The sequence below is a fragment of the Phacochoerus africanus genome, chromosome 5 (genome assembly GCF_016906955.1).
Source record: "Phacochoerus africanus isolate WHEZ1 chromosome 5, ROS_Pafr_v1, whole genome shotgun sequence".
In the NCBI taxonomy this organism is placed as follows: Eukaryota; Metazoa; Chordata; class Mammalia; order Artiodactyla; family Suidae; genus Phacochoerus; species Phacochoerus africanus.
In genome coordinates, this window is record NC_062548.1 from 48,349,242 (window position 1) to 48,369,805 (window position 20,564).

Sequence of the window (20,564 nt, forward strand, 5' to 3'; positions counted from 1 at the left end):
GTTAGGAGGCAATTCAGGCCCGTTCTGACATGACCTGGAGACGATATGGACGTTGGGAAGGGCCTACCCCAGTGCAGACTCCGGCACTGGAAGCCCTGCTGCGGAACTCCGCGCTGCGCTAAACAAGGTAGTGGGTACCCAGCCAATTTTGCCTGGCTCATTCTTCTCGGAACTGCGCAGGCGCTAGGACCGCGGCAGCGCGGCGCGCTCCCCGCGGTGCCCCGCCCCCGCGCGAGGCAGGACGGGAGAGCCAAGATGGACGCGTCCGTTTGAACGTCTCTCGTGAGGACCTCTCTCACACGCCTGCCTGGCGTTTGCATTCGTTTCTCTAGCTGCTTCCCCGTCTTCCTCCGGAATAGCGGAGGGAGAGGGAATGAGAAGCTGCAGCGGCCGAGGAGTCACAGTGACTGACCCTGCCGCTACCCTCGGGCCCTCTCGGCCCCTGCGCCTCCGGGGAGCAGCCGGGGCTCGCCGCGCCTGACGCGTCCCGAGTTACACAGGTGCGGGTGCGGGCCCGGGCCTGCAGCACTGGGTGGTTCAACGCGTGGCCCATGGCCCTCTTGCCCGCTCCGAGGCCCACCCATGCCTGGTGAGCCGAGGGCGGGGAGCCCAGGGGCTGGCCCCGAGCGCGCGCAGGAGCCAAGAGCGCCCCAGCTTGCGGGCTGGGCTTTCCTGGGTGCGCCTTCCGGCTGCACTCTTTGCCCATCTCCTTCCTGAGCTCCATGTCGTGACCCTTGTGGGCCTCAGCTTCTAGATCGGCCCCTTGCTCTTCGCCCCTCAGACGGAGTTTTCTGAGGCCCAGGCCCTTAGCTTGCTTATTTCACCTTTGCCTTTTTTTCTTTTTTTTTCGGAGCCTCAACTCTGTGTGTTTACTCTTGAAGTAGTAGCTTTGTGGTTATCCTTTCTTGGAGGGTAGTTTTTGTTCCTAGTAAGCAATGATGATATCTTGATTTATAACATCAGTTCAATATAGTACTTTTATCTGTAGCTCTTGATGGTGGCCCTGTAAAAACACAGAAACTTGAGGTATTGTGAAAGTATGTGTTGGTTTAATTAGTACAAAAAGATATTGTACCATGAAAATAACTCTATAATTAATACTTTTGTAATTTTCTCTCAAAGTTTTAATAGAATAACATTTCAAAATTGCACAACTGAAGTCGGATGAACTCGCAAGTTCTTTAGTGTTGGTTATCCTGTTGACTAGAATATAGGAGGACCAGCTGAATTTTGTTGTTTTCTTGTAAGTCTTACAAGGTACTGTTTTAGTTATATCCCAAGTTCAAGTCTTCTCAATTCTCAATTTTGGCAGGAGGGAAATAAAAGTGTTTTGATTGTAATGTAACAGTTATGTCAGAAATAACTTAATTCACAGCAAAATAACTTTGGCTCTAGAGGAGCTGCATAGGAACTAAAGGGGCTTGGAGATTTTGTAGTTATAAAAACTTACTGATGCCAATAAGACCTCAATGAGAAATCTAAGTCAAATTTAATTAAACTGTTTTAATTGTGGGTTCTGTTTTAAACACTGAAGGTTGTGGTACTGACATCAAATGTTGGCTTTGGTTTCTGTGAGGATTGCAGCTTAAATGTGATGCCACAAAACCCATTTTTAGTGTAGGTAGTGTCTTGGAGACAGACCTGGCATCCGCCTTATGTACCACATTATATGGTGTGAATTTTACTAGCTGTTAATTACTGTATGTAGAAATGTTTTGGAAGTAAAGGGTCGTGATTCCACTCACAGCTCAGCCATATCTTTGTAGTGATAAACTGTCCTTCAATAAATTATGTTAAATAAAAGTTAGGGATCAAATTTGCTACAGGCATGGCTGTCCCATGGCAGAGTTCTTCATGCCTTGGTTTCCTGTGTTTGGACCCCAAATTTGGAATTGATTGTAGTTTTATGTTTATGTGGATCGAAGGGTCAGTACTGATGACATTTGACAGTTTACTAGCTCTTTTGTGAATTAGCTGAAAGGAGTAGCTCAACTTGTGACGAATTAGAGTAAGATGTGTTTGTTTTCTTGTTTCATTCTTATATGCTAGTGATCCTTGAGGTGTGCTTTTCACATGAGGTTCTGGCATCTGAACAGAAATGACCTTAAATGTTGAGAAGCCGGGCAGTGATGGGACTATAAAGTACAACTTGTCTAAATACTTCCTATGTGAAGTGTGGAGAAACTATGTAGTAGCAGAAAACGTGGGGTAGCTGTTATGGAACATAAATGCCTGTCTCAACTCAGTGGTTTCCTTCAGTGATAACTGTCTGTCGGTCAGTCTGTAATTAAAATGTGGAGTTCCCGTCAGTGGCAGAGCGGAGACAAATCCGACAAGGAACCATTAAGTTCGGGTTCGATCCCTGGCCTTGCTCAGTGGGTTAAGGATCTGGTGTTGCCATGAGCTGTGGTGTAGGTTGCAGACTCAGAGCTGGCATTGCTGTGGCTGTGGTGTAGGCTGGCAGCTTCAGCTCCGATTAGACCCCTAGCCTGGGAACCTCCATATGCCTCAGATGTGACCCTAGAAAAAGACAAAAAGACAAAAAAAAAATTGTGGTGTTAACTGTAATCATCTGAGCATCAGATCTGGAACGACTTTTGGAGTTACAATTACTTGTACCTCTACTGTGTAATGGGATTATGTAACACTCACCTACAACATAGTAGGATTATGTGGCACTCATTAATGACTCTTCTGTTAACTTTTATGATATTTTTATTTGGGTTTTGACTCTGAAAGCTGACCAGAATGTGTTTGAATTCATACAGAAATAATGTTGATATTTGGAACCCATGTCGAACGTCTATGAAGAAAGGGCAACAATGATTGCAGCCGGGGATTTGCAGGAATTTGTTCCATTTGGTCGAGACCACTGCAAGCACCACCCTAATGCTTTGAACCTCCAGCTTCGCCAGCTGCAGCCAGCCTCCGAGTTATGGTCTTCTGATGGTGCTGCTGGCTTGGTGGGATCCCTTCAGGAAGTTACAATCCACGAGAAACAGAAGGTCCATTAAGTTTCTCATTGTTTTTTGGAAACAGAGAGCAATGTGATCTACTTGTAATTTAAGGTTACCTGCACCTGAGAAATGAGTATGGCACCACTTCTAGGGTAGTGGTTAAGATTTGGTGATTTCAACCAAAGACTAAAATGAAGACCTTATTGTGTATGTCATAACTCTTTGTTTAGGCATGTAACTCATGCCTAAACTTTTATAGTGAGAGTCAAGTTCAGTACTGTGACTATGGTCCATGCTAAATCTCTTTCTTTTTACTTAGTATGTGGGGGACCAGATTTCATGTTGTTTGATGATTAGATGGTAGAGTTAGAAATGGTCCCTGCTGCAAAAAACTTACGTGTTTCTAGAGGAGAAAAGAAATACCATTGTAGACAGAGTAGTCGTTCTTAAATAGGAGAAGGAAATGTTAGTGTGCATAAGAAAATCAACCTTTCCTGCCTTATTCCACTTTCATACCATTTGGGACATCAAAGTATCAGGGAGAGGAAGTCTGTGTTGTTAGAAGTCTATACCTTTGTCTCTCCCATTTATTTTGATGAGTGGGATGAAGGAAGAAAGGTGAGTGTGTAAGTTGTCGTGAAGCAAGGAATATCCCCACTGATTCCGTGTGTACCTCACGGCCCCCTCTCCATCTCTTCTCTGTGCACTTCATATACCTTCTTAGTCTCCTGAGCACATTGGTTTCAATATTGGGTGTATAGATATGGTATAATATTTGTTTCTTTACATTTTGGGCAGAGTAGTACATTAATATAACATAAAACATCCTGTGAGATGTGTAATAGGCATCCTCACACACCTCACTTTGTTAATCAGTGTCACTAAACCTTCTAAGAGTTGGGCTTGGATTAAATCTTCCTCCACAGGCAAAGAGAGAGTAGGAGACTTGTGTCTGAATGATTAATTTGATTTCATTAATAAATTTGGCTCCATACTTTTGGAAAAAGTGCTTGAACATGTCTTACATATGTTAACTTTTAAGGAGAGCTGGCAATTAAGGAAAGGTGTAAGTGAAATTGGAGAAGAAGTAGATTACGATGAGGAACTCTATGTGGCTGGAAATATGGTTATCTGGAGCAAAGGAAGTAAAAGCCAGGCGTTGGCTGTTTATAAAGCGTTTACAGTTGACAGTCCTGTTCAACAGGTGAGTTGATTTGAATTTTAGCATTTGACTGACTATTTAACACTTAAAAATTTTTTTGTTATAAAATTGAACAGAAATGATAAAAACATAGCATAATGATCTCAGCAGCTGGGTGTACATTTTACAAATTTCACTTGTTTTCTGTATCATCACTTTTTTTTTTTACACACTTTATCAACTTAATGATAGTCTTTGAACACTGTCCTTGAATAAGTTACTTGTTTTGTTATTCCCAATACAAATTTCTCAGGCATTGAGGGTATAAAGGGTACTTTAACACATGATGATTGTAATTGCTGAGCATTCAATGAATAAAAATCTGGTTCCTAGTGATAATTAGAAAGAGAAAAAAAGAAAAAGAATAACTTGCTATTATTGCAGCTGGATATTATACCTAACTCTGCTCTGAAAATTGGTAATTGAAGGGAAAGAAGCATTTGCCCTGCCTTTTTAGGAAGACATGCAGTTCATCTCCAGTTAATGAAGGAAAACCCTTATTTTATGAAAGAATGCCAATAATATATATAGGAAGAAAGGTAGAATTTAAAAAATCACCATTTTTGTAATTTCCAATGTAATGACTGATTCAGAAAAGGATTGGTAATGGGTATTAACACTCTTGAGTGAAAGAATATTATCATGCACCAAGGTATTACCCTGTGGTTTACTTACTAAATATGAAGGAAAAAATGTCTCTCTCCTTTGGAGATTAACTATTGGTCTCCATCTCAACCAAGTGATTGAGTTTGCTATTGCTAATAATGTGCAAGGGATTACTGTACTCCAGCTATAACTCGGGATGAAGTACATGTTGTCATCTACTAAGTTTTTTTCCAAAAGGTATTTAATGAGAACATCTAGTGCTAACATCTAATTGGAGGAAATAAAAGTACTAGAGGGTCAGGTTTTATTATTTTTTTATTTTTTAATTTTAGTGTGCAGCACCTTGATGTGGGATCTTAGTTACCAGACCAGGGACTGACCATGGGCCGCAGTGGTGAAAGCATGAAATCCTAACAACTAGACCGCCAGGAACTCCCAAGGGTCAACTTTTAAACTATCATGAGATGAGGAGTGGGTTGGAGGTATAGATGACAAGAATGGCTAGAGGTTGGGAGTTCTGTTGTGGGTTCAGCAGGTTAAGAACCTGACTAATATCCATGAGACCACAGGTTTGATCCCTGGCCTTGCTCAGCGGGTAAAGGATCCAGCATTGCCAGCAGGCTGTGGGGTAGGCCTCAGATGCAGCTCTGATTTGACCCCTGGCCTTGGAACCTCTGTATGCCACAGGTGCGTCCCAAAAAAGAAAGAAAGAAAAAAAAAAGAATGGCTAGAGGTTGATAATTATTGAAGCTGGCTAATGAGATTTTAAAAAATCAGTCATGGAGAAGGAAAGAAGATGGGAGCTCTTCTAGATTAAAAGAGACTAAAGGACCATTTAATGTTGTTAAATGAACTTAATGAACTTTGAATCTTGGTTTTGAAAACCAACTAAAAACATTTTTGGGAAAATCTGAAATAGTTGAAAATGGACTGGATGTTAGGTGCTAGTAGAAAATTATGTATTTTTTTTACTTAGGTGGCATAGTAATTTTGTGGTTATATAGGAGAACATCTTTAGTTTTAGGAAATGCAGATGAGGTGTTTAGGCGTGAAGTGTCGTGGTGTGTGCAGCTATCAAATAGTTAGCAACCCCCGCCCCATTCCACAGATACACGAATGCATCCATAAACAGATACAGCAAAAGGTTAATAACTGTCAGATTTAGGTGAAACAGATGTTCACTGTACTATCTCATCTTTTCTTACTGCAAATTTTTAGAATATCAAGTTGGGGGGGAGAAATGAAAACATTATGGTAGTTGAATTAATGGGTAGGCTATTGACAAGAGGTTTTAGATTAAGTGTTCTTATGAGTGTTCTTCTCTCCTGACAATTTATTAGAAAGGATAAACTGAATTATTCCCAAATTCGAGGGCATGTGTGAAAGCATTTCTCTTCAGGAGTGTTGAAGCTGGTGATCTTTTTGATAAGTTCCCTTCATGTAACCCATATGTTTGAGGGTAGACATGAAAAGTGGATTTAATTATATCCACATAGTTCTTTGTTTCTATGTTTCCACCTTAATTTCTCTGAGGAAAAATTGCCTGTTTACTAGATCCCAAGGATAAGCAGTTAGATGTACAGGCTCCTTTCTCTTGTTTCTTTTAAGATCTTTTGTGGAGTTCCCATCGTGGCGCAGTGGTTAACGAATCCGACTAGAAACCACGAGGTTGTGGGTTCGATCCCTGGCCTTGCTCAGTGGGTTAATGATCCGGCGTTGCCGTGAGCTGTGGTATAGGTCACAGACATGGCCCGGATCCTGCATTGCTGTGGCTGTGGCACAGGCCGGCAGCTACAGCTCCAATTCAACCCCTAGCCTGGGAACCTCCATATGCCACAGGAGTGGCCCTAGAAAAGACAAAAAAAAAAAAGTCTTTTGCAAGTGGAGACATAAAATTTGTAGTTGTAGTCTTTCTGGTCTGGAAAACATTACTGTTATTGTTTTCTTGCTAATCTGGAGAAAGATTATTTTATATTTTGGTTAAGAAATGATATTAGGTGTATGACTCAGACTTAGTGTATTCCTTCCTTCATTCTGCAAGCATTTAGTGTCACTCTGTTTCAGACAGTATTAGTGGGTGCAGGAGTGACAAACGTGAATGTACAGCTTCTGCCATTGAAGGACTTGTAGTCTAGAAAGATGAATAAAGAAACTAAATGCTGCATTCGATAAGCTAAAGTCTGTATCATAGCTGTGTGTCCACAGTGTGGTCAAAGCCTGGAGCACTGAGCTTTGCAAGGAGGATTTCACGGAGAAGATGTTATTTGAATTGGTGGTTGCTAAAAGAAGGGCATTCTAGGCAGAGAGAATTGCAGGAAAAATGATTATGGAAAAACCTGATGTTTTCTAGCTTCAGAATGGCTGTACACAGTCTGGTTTGGAGAGATGCTAGTCGCTGCTGGATGGATCCAGACTGAAGGGCTTTGTATGTGAACCAAGGAATTTGGATTTTAAGCAGTGTGTAGAAGGGAGCCTAGCAAGGATTTTAAAGTGGGAAGTCCATCATCAAGTCCATCGTCAGTGTTCTGTTTTGAGAAGAGATTATTTTGGTGGCAATACAGGGGATTGACTGGAAGGTAGAGAGTCTGTTGTCAGGGCTACTATTTTGTGGTAGTTTAGATGAAAGAGATTGGTGCTTTGAAGAAAGGGGAGGCGGAGTGAGAGACAAAGCTGAGGGAAATAGGAAAGGGGCTCGTAGTCCCTTAGATATAAGGGATAAAGGAGAATGCTGAAATATATAGTTTTAGAGAATGAGAAGATAGGATTTCATAAAAGAGAGTTGAGACTGTATAGTGTAGATTTTTGACATTTCAGATTGGGCTGCAGCTCTGATACATGTTTCCTCCATGAATTTTCATTTGCTAGAATGACATTAAAAACAAATCAACAGAACAACCAAGCAAGTTCAAAAATATGCAAAGGACTTGAATAGGTATTTGTCTGAAGATATGCAAATGACCGATAAGCACATGAAAAGATTCAACATCGTTAGGCAAAATGCGAAGCAAAACTGCACTGAGATACCACTTCACACCTATGAGGAGGATGGCTATTATTGACAAAAAGTGAAAAATAACAAGTGTTGGTGGGAATGTGGAAAACGGTTTGGGGGTTCCTTAAGAAGTTAAACATAGGATTACCGTGTGATCCAGCGATTCCAAAGAATTGAGAGCAGATGCTCAGATTCTTGTATTCCAGTGTTTATAGCAGCACTGTTCACTTGGGAAGCAGCCCAGGTATCCATTGACAGATGAGTCGATAAACCATATGTGGTATATGCATACAGTGGAATATTATTCAGCCTTAAAAGGAAGGAATTTCTGCCACAAAATGGATGCCACAACATGGATGAACCTTAAGAACATTATGCTAAGTGTTGTAAGCCAGACAGAAAAGGACAAGTACTGTATGATTCTACTTTCATGAGGTACTTAGGACAGGCAAATTCATAGAGACAGAGAGCAGGATAGAAGTTACCAGGGACTGGGGGGAAGGGGGAGTGGGAAGTTATTGTTGAATGTGCACAGTTTCTATTTGGGATGATGAAAAAGTTCTAGAAATGGATAGCTGTGAGGTTGCACAAATTGTGAATGTACTTAATGCCACTGAAAAATGGTTAAAATGGTAGATTTTATGTTATGTGCATTTTACACAAAAATGCCATTAAATAATTTTGATAAGTGATTGTCAAACATGCCAGTTAAAGTTTAATGGCTTTTCCTAGTTTATGTATAATTTTTAAGATCGGCCCTTAAGAAAGGAAGTGGGTTTTCTAGATATTTTTTCTAGTCAAGTCAAAGAATGATTAAGTCTGGAGATTATAAAATAGCTTGGCAATTTTCATCTCTTCTTATGATCTTTAGCTTTGTATGGATATAGGGTCTAATACAGGTTGAGCCACTGTATTAAATTTGTTGAATGCACTTTTGCTGCAAAGCTTCTGTCTAGTAGGTGTCTTGGTTTTTTGTCCTTTCTTTTTTCATAAAACTTATTTGCAAACATAGTTTATCTTTCCTTAAAGTAGTTGTCATTAACTAGTCTAATTTTATTTTGTCTTATTATTTTTTGTCCCGATGGTATATATGTTGAGCTGATGTGGAGGGACAGTAATTATGTAGATGACACTATTATTTAGATACTATTAGTTAATCAGTTATTGTTTAGATGCAGTTTTCTTAGGTAAGCATTTTGTTTTGATTTTAGGCGTTGTGGTGTGACTTCATTATATCGCAGGATAAGTCTGAAAAGACCTACAGTAAGTTTCTTTTTGAAATTTTATTTGATCTTATGATGATTTCAGATGTTTATCTCTTTTCATTCAAGATAAGTAGCCACTAATAACAGTGGTTTAGCTTAAGCATTTTTATATTGTGTATTAAAGAATTTGTGCTGTTGGGAATTGCAATTTGTGATTGTTGGGATTTTTATTTTTTTGAGGAAAAAAATGCATATGTCTTGTACTCTCTTTTCAGGTAGTGATGAAGTAGAAAAATGCATATGTATATTGCAAAGCTCATGTATTAACATGCATAGCATAGAAGGAAAGGATTACATAGCTTCTCTACCGTTTCAGGTAAATGTCAATGTTTTTGTTTTATTGGAGAATATTCTTCAGTTAATTAGTTTTAGTGTTGTAATCAAAAACATTATTTTTACTGAATAGAGGCTTACTGTTTCTATCCTTTGCATGCAAAAGAAATTCCCTAGTGATTTATGAAATCTTTTCTGAGAGCTTTTTTTCCAGTTTAAGTGATATATAAGAAATCATTTTGGGAGTTCCCGTTGTGGCGCAGTGGTTAACGAATCCGACTAGGAACCATGAGGTTGCGGGTTCGGTCCCTGCCCTTGCTCAGGGGGTTAACAATCCGGCGTTGCCGTGAGCTGTGGGGTAGGTTGCAGACACGCCTCGGATCCCGCGTTGCTGTGGCTCTGGCGTGGGCCGGTGGCTACAGCTCCGATTCAACCCCTAGCCTGGGAACCTCCATATGCCACGGGAGCGGCCCAAGAAATAGCAACAACAACAACAACAAAAAAGACCAAAAAAAAAAAAGAAATCATTTTGGTTATATTCAAGCACATGAGCAATATTAGTCTTTTTCCTATTTCTCATCATCTTTTTCATGCCCTAATGCTGTTGTTACACTTTTATCACATTGTCATTTTGGTACTGATATTAGCCATTGGCAGGAATTTCAGATTGAACTTGGCTTCTCTTTGTCTCAGACCTGCTTGTTAGAATTACCTAAAAAAATTTTAGTAGTTCTCTTGTGGCTCGGTGGGTTAAGGATCTGGTGTTGTCATTGCTGTGGCTGTGGTTACAGCTGTGGCTTGGATTTGATCCCTGGCCCAGGAACTTTTGGAAGAAGGAAAAAAATTATAGTTAACGCTCGTTACTTTGCAAACCTCTTATTAAATTGGAAGAAAAGCTAATGTTCTGTAATATTTCGTAAGAGCATGTTATAAAAGAATAGTTTATTTTTCTTCTGTTTTTTTTTCTCATCCTTCTACCCAATAGGTTGCAAATGTTTGGCCTACCAAATATGGATTGTTGTTCGAACGAAGCAGCTTTTCACATGAGGTTCCTCCGGGCCCACCCAGGTATGCAGGTCAGAATATAATTACTTGGGCTTTTGTTGTTGGTTCTGAGGTAAAATTGTTTACCTAAAAGTTTAGGATGATGATAATTTTCATGCTATCAGTGCAGATGTATACCTCTTTCTCTCATCTCAGTACTGTACACTTGTGAGTATGACTTCTCACTTGGCGCTTAATTATCTACAGTTTTCTTCCCCAAGTAGTAAAATTGGGCAAACACTTGGCTCAAAAGGTAACAAGAGTCAATTCTTAGCTCTGCCATTTTTTCCATTGTGTTACTTTGGGCCAGTCATTAGCTTGACTTTAGTTTCCTTGTCTGTTACAGGAAGGATGCTATCACTTTCTTCTCAAGATTTCTGCAAAACTTTAGCAAGCTAGTGTATATAATCTTTGACACAGGGCTTCATACCCCTCAGATGCACAATAAATGGTAGTGTGTTCACCTTATCTCCCCCATCAGCTGTGAGCTCATTGGAGGGCAGGATCATACGGTCCCTGTCACAGTGTGGTGCAACTAGTAGACCCTGAGTGTTAAGAAAATGGCTTATAGATTAATCTCGTTCTGTGTTTAGACAGAAGGCCTGTTTTTTTCCTCTTTTTCTCAGTAACTCCTTAAAAATGGAGCCATTTTATTTACTTGAAGGTTTTCTTTCTTTCTTTCTTTCTTTCTTTTTTTTTTTTTATAAGTGCACTCCTTTTTAAATAGGTCTAGGAGACTAAATTCTCTCTTAGCTATCAGAAAGAAAGCTAAGAAAATGCCTCATGCCAGTTACTCTGTTGGTTCTGTAGTGTGATGACTGCTGCTTGCAGATATTCCCTGGGCTGTGTTGAGTTCCCTCTGTGTGTGTGTGTGCATGAGAGGAGCGATTTCTAGGAATGGAGTAGAGGGTGAAAAACAGTATGTCACAAGTTCAGAGGGTTGCTTTTTTTTTTTTTGTCTTTTTGCTATTTCTTGGGCCGCTCCCTCGGCATATGGAGGTTCCCAGGCTAGGGGTTGAATCGGAGCTGTAGCCACCGGCCTACGCCAGAGCCACAGCAACTCGGGATCCGAGCCGTGTCTGCAACCTACCCCACAGCTCACGGCAACGCCGGATCGTTAACCCCCTGAGCAAGGGCAGGGACCGAACCCGCAACCTCATGGTTCCTAGTCAGATTCATTAACCACTGCGCCACAACGGGAACCCCAGAGAGGGTTGCTTTTTGAGATGGTAGGTTTCTAGTTGCTAGTGTAATCTGCAGAAGATATTTCTTTGTAAGGAGGGTGGAAAATTTGTGCACAAATGGAGTCATCTTGTGTTGGTGATACACTATTTATTTGTTCGTTACTAGAGAACCTTTACCTACTATGTTCAGCATGCTGCATCCACTAGATGAAATAACGCCACTGGTTTGTAAATCTGGAAGTAAGTGTATTTTTATAAATTCTTTCACATGAGCTGTTTTTTGAGTTTGGGGTGGGGAAGTGGTAAAGGAGCTTATGAAAATTTGATTTGTTTTATTAAAAAATATAACTTAAGCACTTAATTCATATTAATGCAAAACTTGAGTACTCTTGTATTACCTACTTAACAGCTGTTCTTTTAGTAAAAACAGAGCCTATACAAAAACCAGGAATACTGATATATTTTCTGAGTAACCTGTAGATGATTCCGGACTCTGTTCCTCAGTAATTAATAAGTAAATTAACAATACATAGATAAACTAAACTTGTTTTTTGTTTTGGAAAAGAACTATATGGCTTTAGATCTTTACTGTGTAAACTTTAATATTTCATTTCCCCTGCTCATAATAACATAATATGCTGGAGCTCTGACTTTTACTATTTCCTAGAGGTATTTCTAGATGGTTATTTGAAAATTTTAAGTGTGACCAAACATGGTAGGTAATTATGAATAATGAGGACTTGAAGGCTAAAAAAATATTTATAGTCTTTGACCAATTTAACTTGAAGGACGTCATCCCAAGTACATATTCTGAAATACCACTGAGATTTTTATCTTCCGTACCAGGGCCAGGCAAACCGCAGCTGGTGGGCTAAGTCTAGCTTGTTTTTGTAAGACTTATGAGCTAAGAATGGTTTTTACCTTTTTTAAAGATTGTAGAAGAAAACACAGTTATGCAGGAGAGTCAGTATGTTGTCCACAAAGCCTAAACTATTCACTCTTCGGCCTTTTACAGAAAGAGTTTGATAGTTCTATATTATACTGCTAACAACCACAGACAGCCTAGGTAAACATGTCAGAGTCTGTGACTGAATGGTATACAGCCAGTATTGATCGTGTTTTTGAATAATATTTAATGACCTTAGGAATTGCTTATTCATAATGTTAGATAAAGCGCAAAAATAAATATTCAAATTTTGTAAAAACAAAAAAAAGTATATTTGTATAGGAAGAAAAGAACTGGGAGGGATGCTTCCAAATATATTAGAAGTTATTTTGAGTGGAATTAGGAGTGATTTTTATTTCTTTTTAAATAAAGTACTTTTATAAAATAATTCTGCTTTTTTAATTTTCTATTTGAACTGAGAGGGAAGCATTTAGGAAGCTGTCAAATAAGCGTATTGAAAACAATTTATGGTACTATAGATGTAAAAGCTAAACTCACTAGGAAAAAACTTACTTTGCGTGTGTACCCAGTTAAAGCAGAAACAGCAGTGTACTGTTCAGCATTGTTTGAATAGTTAACCATAAAGGACAGATTTCACATAGAAGAAAAGTACCAGTAAGGAAGTCAAACTTGGCAGGGTAATTGACGGCAATTTTTGAATAAGTTGTTGTTAAAGGAGTCATGGACCTTTTACCTTTGGCTGATGAATTTAATGGTTTAGCCAGCACAGATCTTCAACATTTAATTGAATATGTGTGAAATCAAGACTTGTAGCACTCTCACCTTTAATATGTTTTAAGGAAATTGATGCCCAAAGTAAATTTGTTAAAAATTGAGGGTTAATTATGTATCAGCAGGGCTTTTTGTGCTTTAATTGCCTTGGCATCTTCATCTTTAGAAATTGAACTTCATAAACAGTCTTACAAAGTCCATTGTTCTGTACCTGATCATTTCTATTTTATCTTTAAGGTCTTTTTGGTTCATCACGGGTACAATATGTTGTAGATCATGCAATGAAAATTGTTTTTCTCAGCACTGATCCCTCCATTGTAATGACCTATGACACTGTTCACGGTTTGCATTCTGTGTGGAATCTCCGGAGAGTCAAAACAGAGGTAAGGATACAGGCAAGTCACTTCTTGGAGTTCTCATTGTGGCTTGGCAGTAATGAGTCCGACTAGTATCCATGAGGACTCGGGTTTGATCCCTGGCCCCGCTCAGTGGGTTGAGGATCTGGTGTTGCCATGAGCTGTGGTGTAGGTCGCAGACATGACTTGGATCTGGCGTTGCTGTGACAGTGGTGTAGGCTGGTAGCTGTAGCTCCAGTTCGACCCCTAGCCTGAGAATCTCCATATGCCGCAAGCGCTACCCTTAAAAAAAAAAAAAAAGGCAAGTCATTTCTTAATATGAAAGGTTAGTTAGTGCTAAAAACTTTGCATGTTTTTGGAAGAATCGTTTGTGAAATATGTTGAGTATCTTAGAAAAAAAAATTATATTTTTAGTAACTGGTAACTACCCTGTATTCTCACAAGAAATTGCCCTTTTAATCCAGTTTTTGTCTCCTCCCCCCTTCTCTTTTGATCTAAGGAAGAGAATGTTGTTTTAAAGTTCTCGGAACAGGGAGGAACCCCGCAGCATGTGGCCACTAGCAGCTCCCTCACAGCGCACCTCAGAAGCCTCTCCAAGGGAGATTCCCCCGTGGCCTCCCCTTTCCAGAACTACTCCTCCATTCACAGCCAGAGCCGCTCAACCTCCTCTCCCAGCCTACACTCCCGCTCACCTTCCATTTCCAACATGGCAGCTCTCAGGTGCGACCTAAGTGTGGAAGCCTTTCCTTGTTCTAAACCAGACACCCCAGGAAAAAGATCCCTTCTTTTTAAACTCCTCTTGTGATTTGAAGGATTTAAAATTTCTCTTGACAGTTTCTGAGTATCCTTTAGGAAAAACAGCATTATTCCAGTTGTGCTAGCTTTACTAAGACTTCCAGGCCTGCTGTGTTACTTTTTCAATGAGTCATGTTTAGAAACCAAGGGTGCTTGTTATGAGATTGCCTCACACAACATTGTAGATCAGCTGTACTAAAAATCAACTAAAAGATTGCCTCATTTTTACCACTAAGTGGCAGAAGTTTAATGGGTATTAATTGCAAAAAATATTTTGGTACTATTTTCTTTTGTCTTAATTTGCATTAGCTTTTGTTTTCATTAATATCTGTCTGGTGCTATAGAGACATGGTTTTGTTGGTATGTATACATCTGAATGTACAGGAACATAGTTTAGACTTTTTTGAATAATATAAACCATTTTCTGAGGCAGAAAATGACTAATTTTCAGTTTTTTAAAAAATGAATTCTAACAGGGATTCTAAATCTATGGAATATACTAACGCATGTTGACACACCGTTTAAGTAGCTACTGCTTTTTAAAAAAAATTTGTTTCTGACTGGGTTGATGCCATGAATACTCTGTACATAGAAGTTGGAATGTGTTATTGGAAAGTATGTGCTATCAGCCTGCATTATTAATTGTGATGCTCTCTTCTCTGTTTGCAGTCGTGCTCATTCTCCTGCCTTAGGAGTGCACTCTTTTTCAGGGGTGCAAAGGTTCAACCTTTCAAGCCATAATCAATCTCCAAAGAGACACAGTATTTCTCATTCTCCAAATAGTAATTCTAATGGCTCCTTTCTTGCACCAGAAACAGAGCCAATTGTTCCTGAACTTTGTATTGACCATTTGTGGACAGAAACAATTACTAATACAAGGTTTGCAGTATGTATTTTCGTATTCAATGAAAAATGATGCTAAAAGTTTTGCTTAAAGCTTCCTTTGAATATAAGCCATCATTAATACTTAAGAAATACATGGAGATATATATTAAGTGTACCTCAGTTTCAGTAGAGCATATTAATTATATTAAGGTGATATCTTAATATTCTTTTGCCATTTGCTATTTCTTCCTTAAGTTAGTAGTAGTAATCTCTCACATTTGAAGTGTTTGATGTTTTAGGGCGAAACAACTGTTTTCTGTAGATTAGGAAACTTGGATTTTATAGCATTTTTTCTTAAGTTTTGTCCTCATGTTAGTGGAAACAAACTCAGATCTCTTTCCTGTGTGACCTTTCTCCTTTTATTTTCTCTTTGTGAGTGCCCGTGTGTGTGCTAGCGACTGTAGGTTATTAGTCAAGTAAGTCACCATCCCTGTCCCCAAAAAGAGATAGCTGGTGGATGGTGACACAGGAGGCACTGCTGTGTCTGCTGGTAGGGCTTTGGCAAGGTGACTCGGTATTAGCTGGCTGGGTAAATGGGGCAGGACACAGTAGGTGGTTAGAGGGGATCAGAACAAAAGTTCAGAAGTGTGATGTGTGGTATGTTCAGGAAATTACAGCTACTATCAAAAACCTTGTTTGTGCAGGAGGAAGGGAAAGGGCTGAGAGGGAGGAGGTTGAGAGAGATTGCCCTAGGGCTGTTGTGTTTGATGAGTGCTGCTGTAAGAAGGTGCTTTAGATGTGAGTCATAAACTCAGGGGAAAGAGCAGTTACTTATCAGTGGTGATTGAGGCGAGATGGGTGGATTGGAATATCCAGAGTGTGTAGAGCTCTTGTTCTTGGAGGGCCTGTGTATGAGCTTGCAGTTGTGGAGTTCTGGTAACCCTCTGGAATCAAAAATAGTAATTGTGTGTATGTGCAGTATATAGGCTTCTTAAGGAGAGGGTTTTATATTCATTAGGTTCTCAGACAGCGTCTGAGACCTCCAAGTAATTGAAGCCAGGTTGTGTAGAATCAGAAGAGAGCCACAGACTCAAGTCCTGGAAATGTAAAATTTGGGGGTGAAAGAAATAAAGCTGAGGCAGAGGGACAAAGCAAGAGCAGTCAGGTGGGAGAAGCATGCAGGAAAAGTCATGGAACACAAGAAAAGAAGCTTTTAAGAAGGAGATGCCAGTCTTGCCAGTGCTGGTGAAGCGTGGCACTAGGAGGTGGTGCCTGGATGGCAGTAAGTTCACTGCTGACCTTGGACAGGGCACCTGGGGGACAGGTTAGAGTGGAGTGGAAAAAGTAAATGGGGACTGAGGAGGTGAACTTAGATCCAAGGAATTGGCCTTTGAATGGGAATGAGGGTACAAAACCAGCTAGAGGGAATCTCAGGGTCAAGGGAGAGTTGTGTTTTTGCTGAATTATGTTAAAGAAAATTAGTGTTCATTTTTGCCTGAAGTATCTTAGTGTGTGTCTCTAAAAAGTAAGGGCATTTTTTTACCACAATGCCGTTTTTATTCCCAGCCAAATTAACAGTAAGTCCTTTATATAATCTAATATTTAGTCCATCTTTGTATTTGAAGTTTTATTTTAATATGAGAGAGTAGGCTACAAGGCCTATACCCAGAGCAGGGAAAACATTGAAAATATGGAGGAGAAGAAATGATTGATGAAACAAGGAACCAGAATGAGCACAAGGAGAGATTAACCTTGGGGAGAAAGAAGGTGATGGTTATTGGGTAGGGCAGGAGTGGGGCCCTGTGAAACAGAGGGCAAACGTGTGTTCTTATGCTGGCGGGTTGGGGATAAGTGGTTGGAGGAAAGTAAAGATGTGAGCCCAGTTGAAGGAGGTTCTATTTTTGTTCCTTTTATAGAAAATAAAAATTTCTTGTGTTTAAAAATCATTTGTCTTTAAATACCTTATTGGTAAGTTGAATATATTACATATCCTTATTTTACAGAGGTAATGGTCTTCTGTGCCAGTCTACAAAGGAATTTTTGAGAATTGAGAATTTTATTTTTATTTATTTATTTATTTTTGTCTTTTATATATTTCTTGGGCCACTCCCGCGGCATATGGAGGTTCCCAGGCTAGGGGTCCAATCAGAGCCGTAGCCGCTGGCCAACACCAAAGCCGCAGCAACGTAGGATCCAAGCCGAGTCTGCGACCTACACCACAACTCACGGCAATGCCGGATCCTTCACCCACTGAGCAAGGCCAGGGATCGAACCCGCAACCTCATGGTTCCTAGTCGGATTCGTTAACCACTGAGCCGCAATGGGAACTCCAAGAATTGAGAATTTTTGAGGATGGTTTAAAAAAGGGATGAAGTGGAGCCTAATCTGAGAAATGGAGCAAGGATAGATTGGAGAGGTCATGTTATAAAAAGCCTGACCCCTCAGAGCCTGTCAGAGATAGGAATTCAAGCTTGCATTACTTTTGCAGTAGGCGGCTTGTACACTGGAATTAAAAAGTCTTTGGTAATGATTATGTTTATTTAAATTCCCCAAAAAGCTATATAGTGGAACTGAAAGGGATCTAAGAGATCATGAAGTTCAATAGTTAGATGTACTTTTGTGTCTTCAAGGTTTTTGCTTGGTCCAAGTAGTATTTCTTGCAGAATATTTTCAAAGACTTCTAATAGTTACTTGGTAGATTTTTGAGCCTGTGCTAACAATTTCTTTATTAATATATCTATCACAGGGAGAAAAATTCACAGGCCTCAAAAGTCTTTATTACAACTGACCTTTGTGGGCAAAAGTTCTTGTGCTTTTTAGTAGAGTCCCAGCTCCAGTTACGGTAAGTGTGTGTATGTATATATATATCCCTTTGATTCTGTGTAAATAAACTTAGGGCTACTTTTTCTTTTTTTGGCTTAAGTAGCTTTATTGATGTAATTTACATACCATAAAAGTAATGTTTTAAATTTACAATTAAAATGATTTTTGGTAAATTTATAGAGTTAGGCATCTACCACCACAGTCCAGTTTTAAAACGTTTCTACTATTTAATTAATTAATTAATTTAGGACTACACCAGCGGCATATGGAGGTTCCCAGGCTAGGAGTAGAATTGGAGCTGCAGCTGCTGGCCTACATCACAGCCATAGCAATGGGGGATCCTTTACCACAGTTCATGGCAACAATGGATCCCTAACCCACTGAGCGAGTCCAGGGATTGAACCCAAAACCTCGTGGTTCCTAGTCGGATTCGTCTCCGCTGTGCCATGACGGGAACTCCATAAAACACTTCTACTATTTTAAAAAGATCCCTTGTGTTTGACTTGCAGTCAGTCTCTGTTCTCATTCCCAACTTTAGGCAGCCAGTATATAGGCTTTTAGCATCTGCAGATTTGCCTTTTTTGGATGTTTTATATAAATAGAATCATACAATTTGTGGGTTTTTTTGTGTCTAACTTCTTTTACTTAGCGTGTTTTTTAGGACCTGCCATGTCGTAATATGTATAAATATCTTATTTGTAGTAATGTATGGATATGCCCTATTTTGTTTATCTGTTCATTAGTTGATGGACATTTGGTTTGTTTCCACTGTTTTGACCATTGTGAATTATGTTGCTATGATTGGAGCAGAAGTCTTTAGGTGGACATTCATGATTTCATTTTTCTTGGGTAGATACCTAGCAGAGGATCAAATGATAAATTCATTGTAAACGTTTTTCTGTGACATGAGGAAGTTCCAGGGCCAGGGATCAAACCTGAGCCATAGCTTTGACTGGAGCCACAGCAGTGACAACATAGGATCCTTAACCTGCTGCACCATCAGGGAACTTCTCAGTGTAAACTTTTTAAGAAATTGCTAAATTTGTTTTTCAAATAGGCTGTACCATTTTACATTCCCACAAGTAGTTGTTTTTTTTTTTTTTTTTGTCTTTTTGCCTTTTCTAGGTCCGCTTCCTGCGGCATATGGAGGTTCTCAGGCTAGGGGTCCACTCAGAGCCGCAGCTACCGGCTTACCCCAGAGCCACAGCAACTCGGGATCCGAGCTGTGTCTGCAACCCACACCACAGCTCACGGCAATGCCGGATCCTTAACCCACTGAACAAAGACAGGGATCGAACCCACAGTCTCATGGTTCCTAGTCGGATTTGTTAACCACTGCGCCACGACGGGAACTCCCCACAAGTAGTTTTTGAATGTTCTACTTTCTTCACCCTTGAAAACATTTGATATTGTCATTTGCTTTCATTGTAGCCATTCTGGTGGGTGTGAAGTGGTTTTAATTTGCATTTTTCCAGTGACTTATGATGTCAAGTATATTCTGATGTGCTTATTAGCTGTTTATTTATCTTCTTAGGTGAAATGTGTATTCATATATTTGCCCATTTATGGACCTTTTAATTTTGAGATTATTATAGATGACAGGAAGTTGTAAAACAGTAGGGGTCCTGTGTACCTTGCAGTTTCCCCCCCCCGCCTCCAGAGGTAACGTCTTATGTAACTATAGTGTATAGTCAAAACTAAGAAATTGACATCAGTACAATCCACAGACCTTATTCAAAGTTCATCAGTCTTACATGTGTTCATTTGGGTGTTTATAGGATTTCATGAATTTTTCTCATGTATAGATTTTGCAAACACTGTAATCAAGATTCAGAACTCTTTTTTATTACCTCACAGATCTCCCTCCTGCTCCCTCTTTAGAGTTACATACACCAAACCCACCTGTCACTATCTCTGGCAACCACTAATCTATTCTCCGTCTCTGTAATTCTGTCCTTTGAAAATGTTGTAGAGATGGAATCATACAGTAAGTAACCTCCAGAAATTGGCTTTTTAGCGTCAGCATAAAACCCTTGAGATCAGTACAGGTTGTTGCATGTGTCAATAGTGTATCTCTTTTTAAATTTCAATATTTAGATGTGTAAAGTTTCAAGAGAGCAATGATAAAACCCAGCTCATCTTTGGCTCCATCACCAACATTCAGGCAAAGGATGCGGCGCCAGTGGAGGTAAATGCAGATGCATTTCTTGAGAAGTTGAAAATCATTGTGCTTTACAATTTACACCAATTGGAAAATAAAAGTTTTGGCCCCCCCCCTTTTTTTTAGAAGATAGATACTATGCTGGTCCTGGAGGGCTGTGGAAACCTGGTGCTGTATACAGGAGTGGTTCGGGTAAGTAATAAACAGCATTTTGTGCTTCAGTAGGACTACTTCCTTAATTATTATTTTTTAATGTTACTTTAGTGTGATATTTAAAATTTGTTAGCTCTGTCTGCAGGATTTAGCAGAAGATTCTTGTAAGAGTTGAAAATAAAGTCTTCAATTTAGGTTGGGTCTAATTTGGAGTCTAGGATTCACTATCAGATGGATTGGCACTGTGAACA

The 20,564-nt window shown here is 39.7% G+C and overlaps 1 protein-coding gene across 7 annotated transcripts in view; it reads left to right on the forward strand.

Moving 5' to 3' along the window:
- The first annotated feature begins 231 nt into the window (after nucleotides 1-231).
- ANAPC1 (anaphase promoting complex subunit 1) overlaps nucleotides 232-20,564 on the forward strand; it is a 95,835-nt gene continuing 75,502 nt past the window's right edge. For 2 of the 7 annotated variants that reach the window (XM_047781192.1, XM_047781199.1), the window contains exons 1-13: nucleotides 246-500; nucleotides 2,769-3,005; nucleotides 4,000-4,161; nucleotides 8,968-9,019; nucleotides 9,237-9,337; nucleotides 10,280-10,362; nucleotides 11,689-11,762; nucleotides 13,438-13,583; nucleotides 14,056-14,276; nucleotides 15,021-15,230; nucleotides 17,923-18,018; nucleotides 20,097-20,187; nucleotides 20,287-20,352. In XM_047781192.1, coding sequence (XP_047637148.1) covers nucleotides 2,793-3,005; nucleotides 4,000-4,161; nucleotides 8,968-9,019; nucleotides 9,237-9,337; nucleotides 10,280-10,362; nucleotides 11,689-11,762; nucleotides 13,438-13,583; nucleotides 14,056-14,276; nucleotides 15,021-15,230; nucleotides 17,923-18,018; nucleotides 20,097-20,187; nucleotides 20,287-20,352 — 1,515 coding nt within the window. In that variant the 5' untranslated portion in view covers nucleotides 246-500; nucleotides 2,769-2,792. Of the gene's footprint in view, nucleotides 501-1,122; nucleotides 1,244-2,768; nucleotides 3,006-3,999; nucleotides 4,162-8,967; nucleotides 9,020-9,236; nucleotides 9,338-10,279; nucleotides 10,371-11,688; nucleotides 11,763-13,437; nucleotides 13,584-14,055; nucleotides 14,277-15,020; nucleotides 15,231-17,922; nucleotides 18,019-20,096; nucleotides 20,188-20,286; nucleotides 20,353-20,564 lie in introns of those variants that run through there. The other 5 variants (XM_047781193.1, XM_047781195.1, XM_047781194.1 and 2 more) reach the window with 5 other exon arrangements.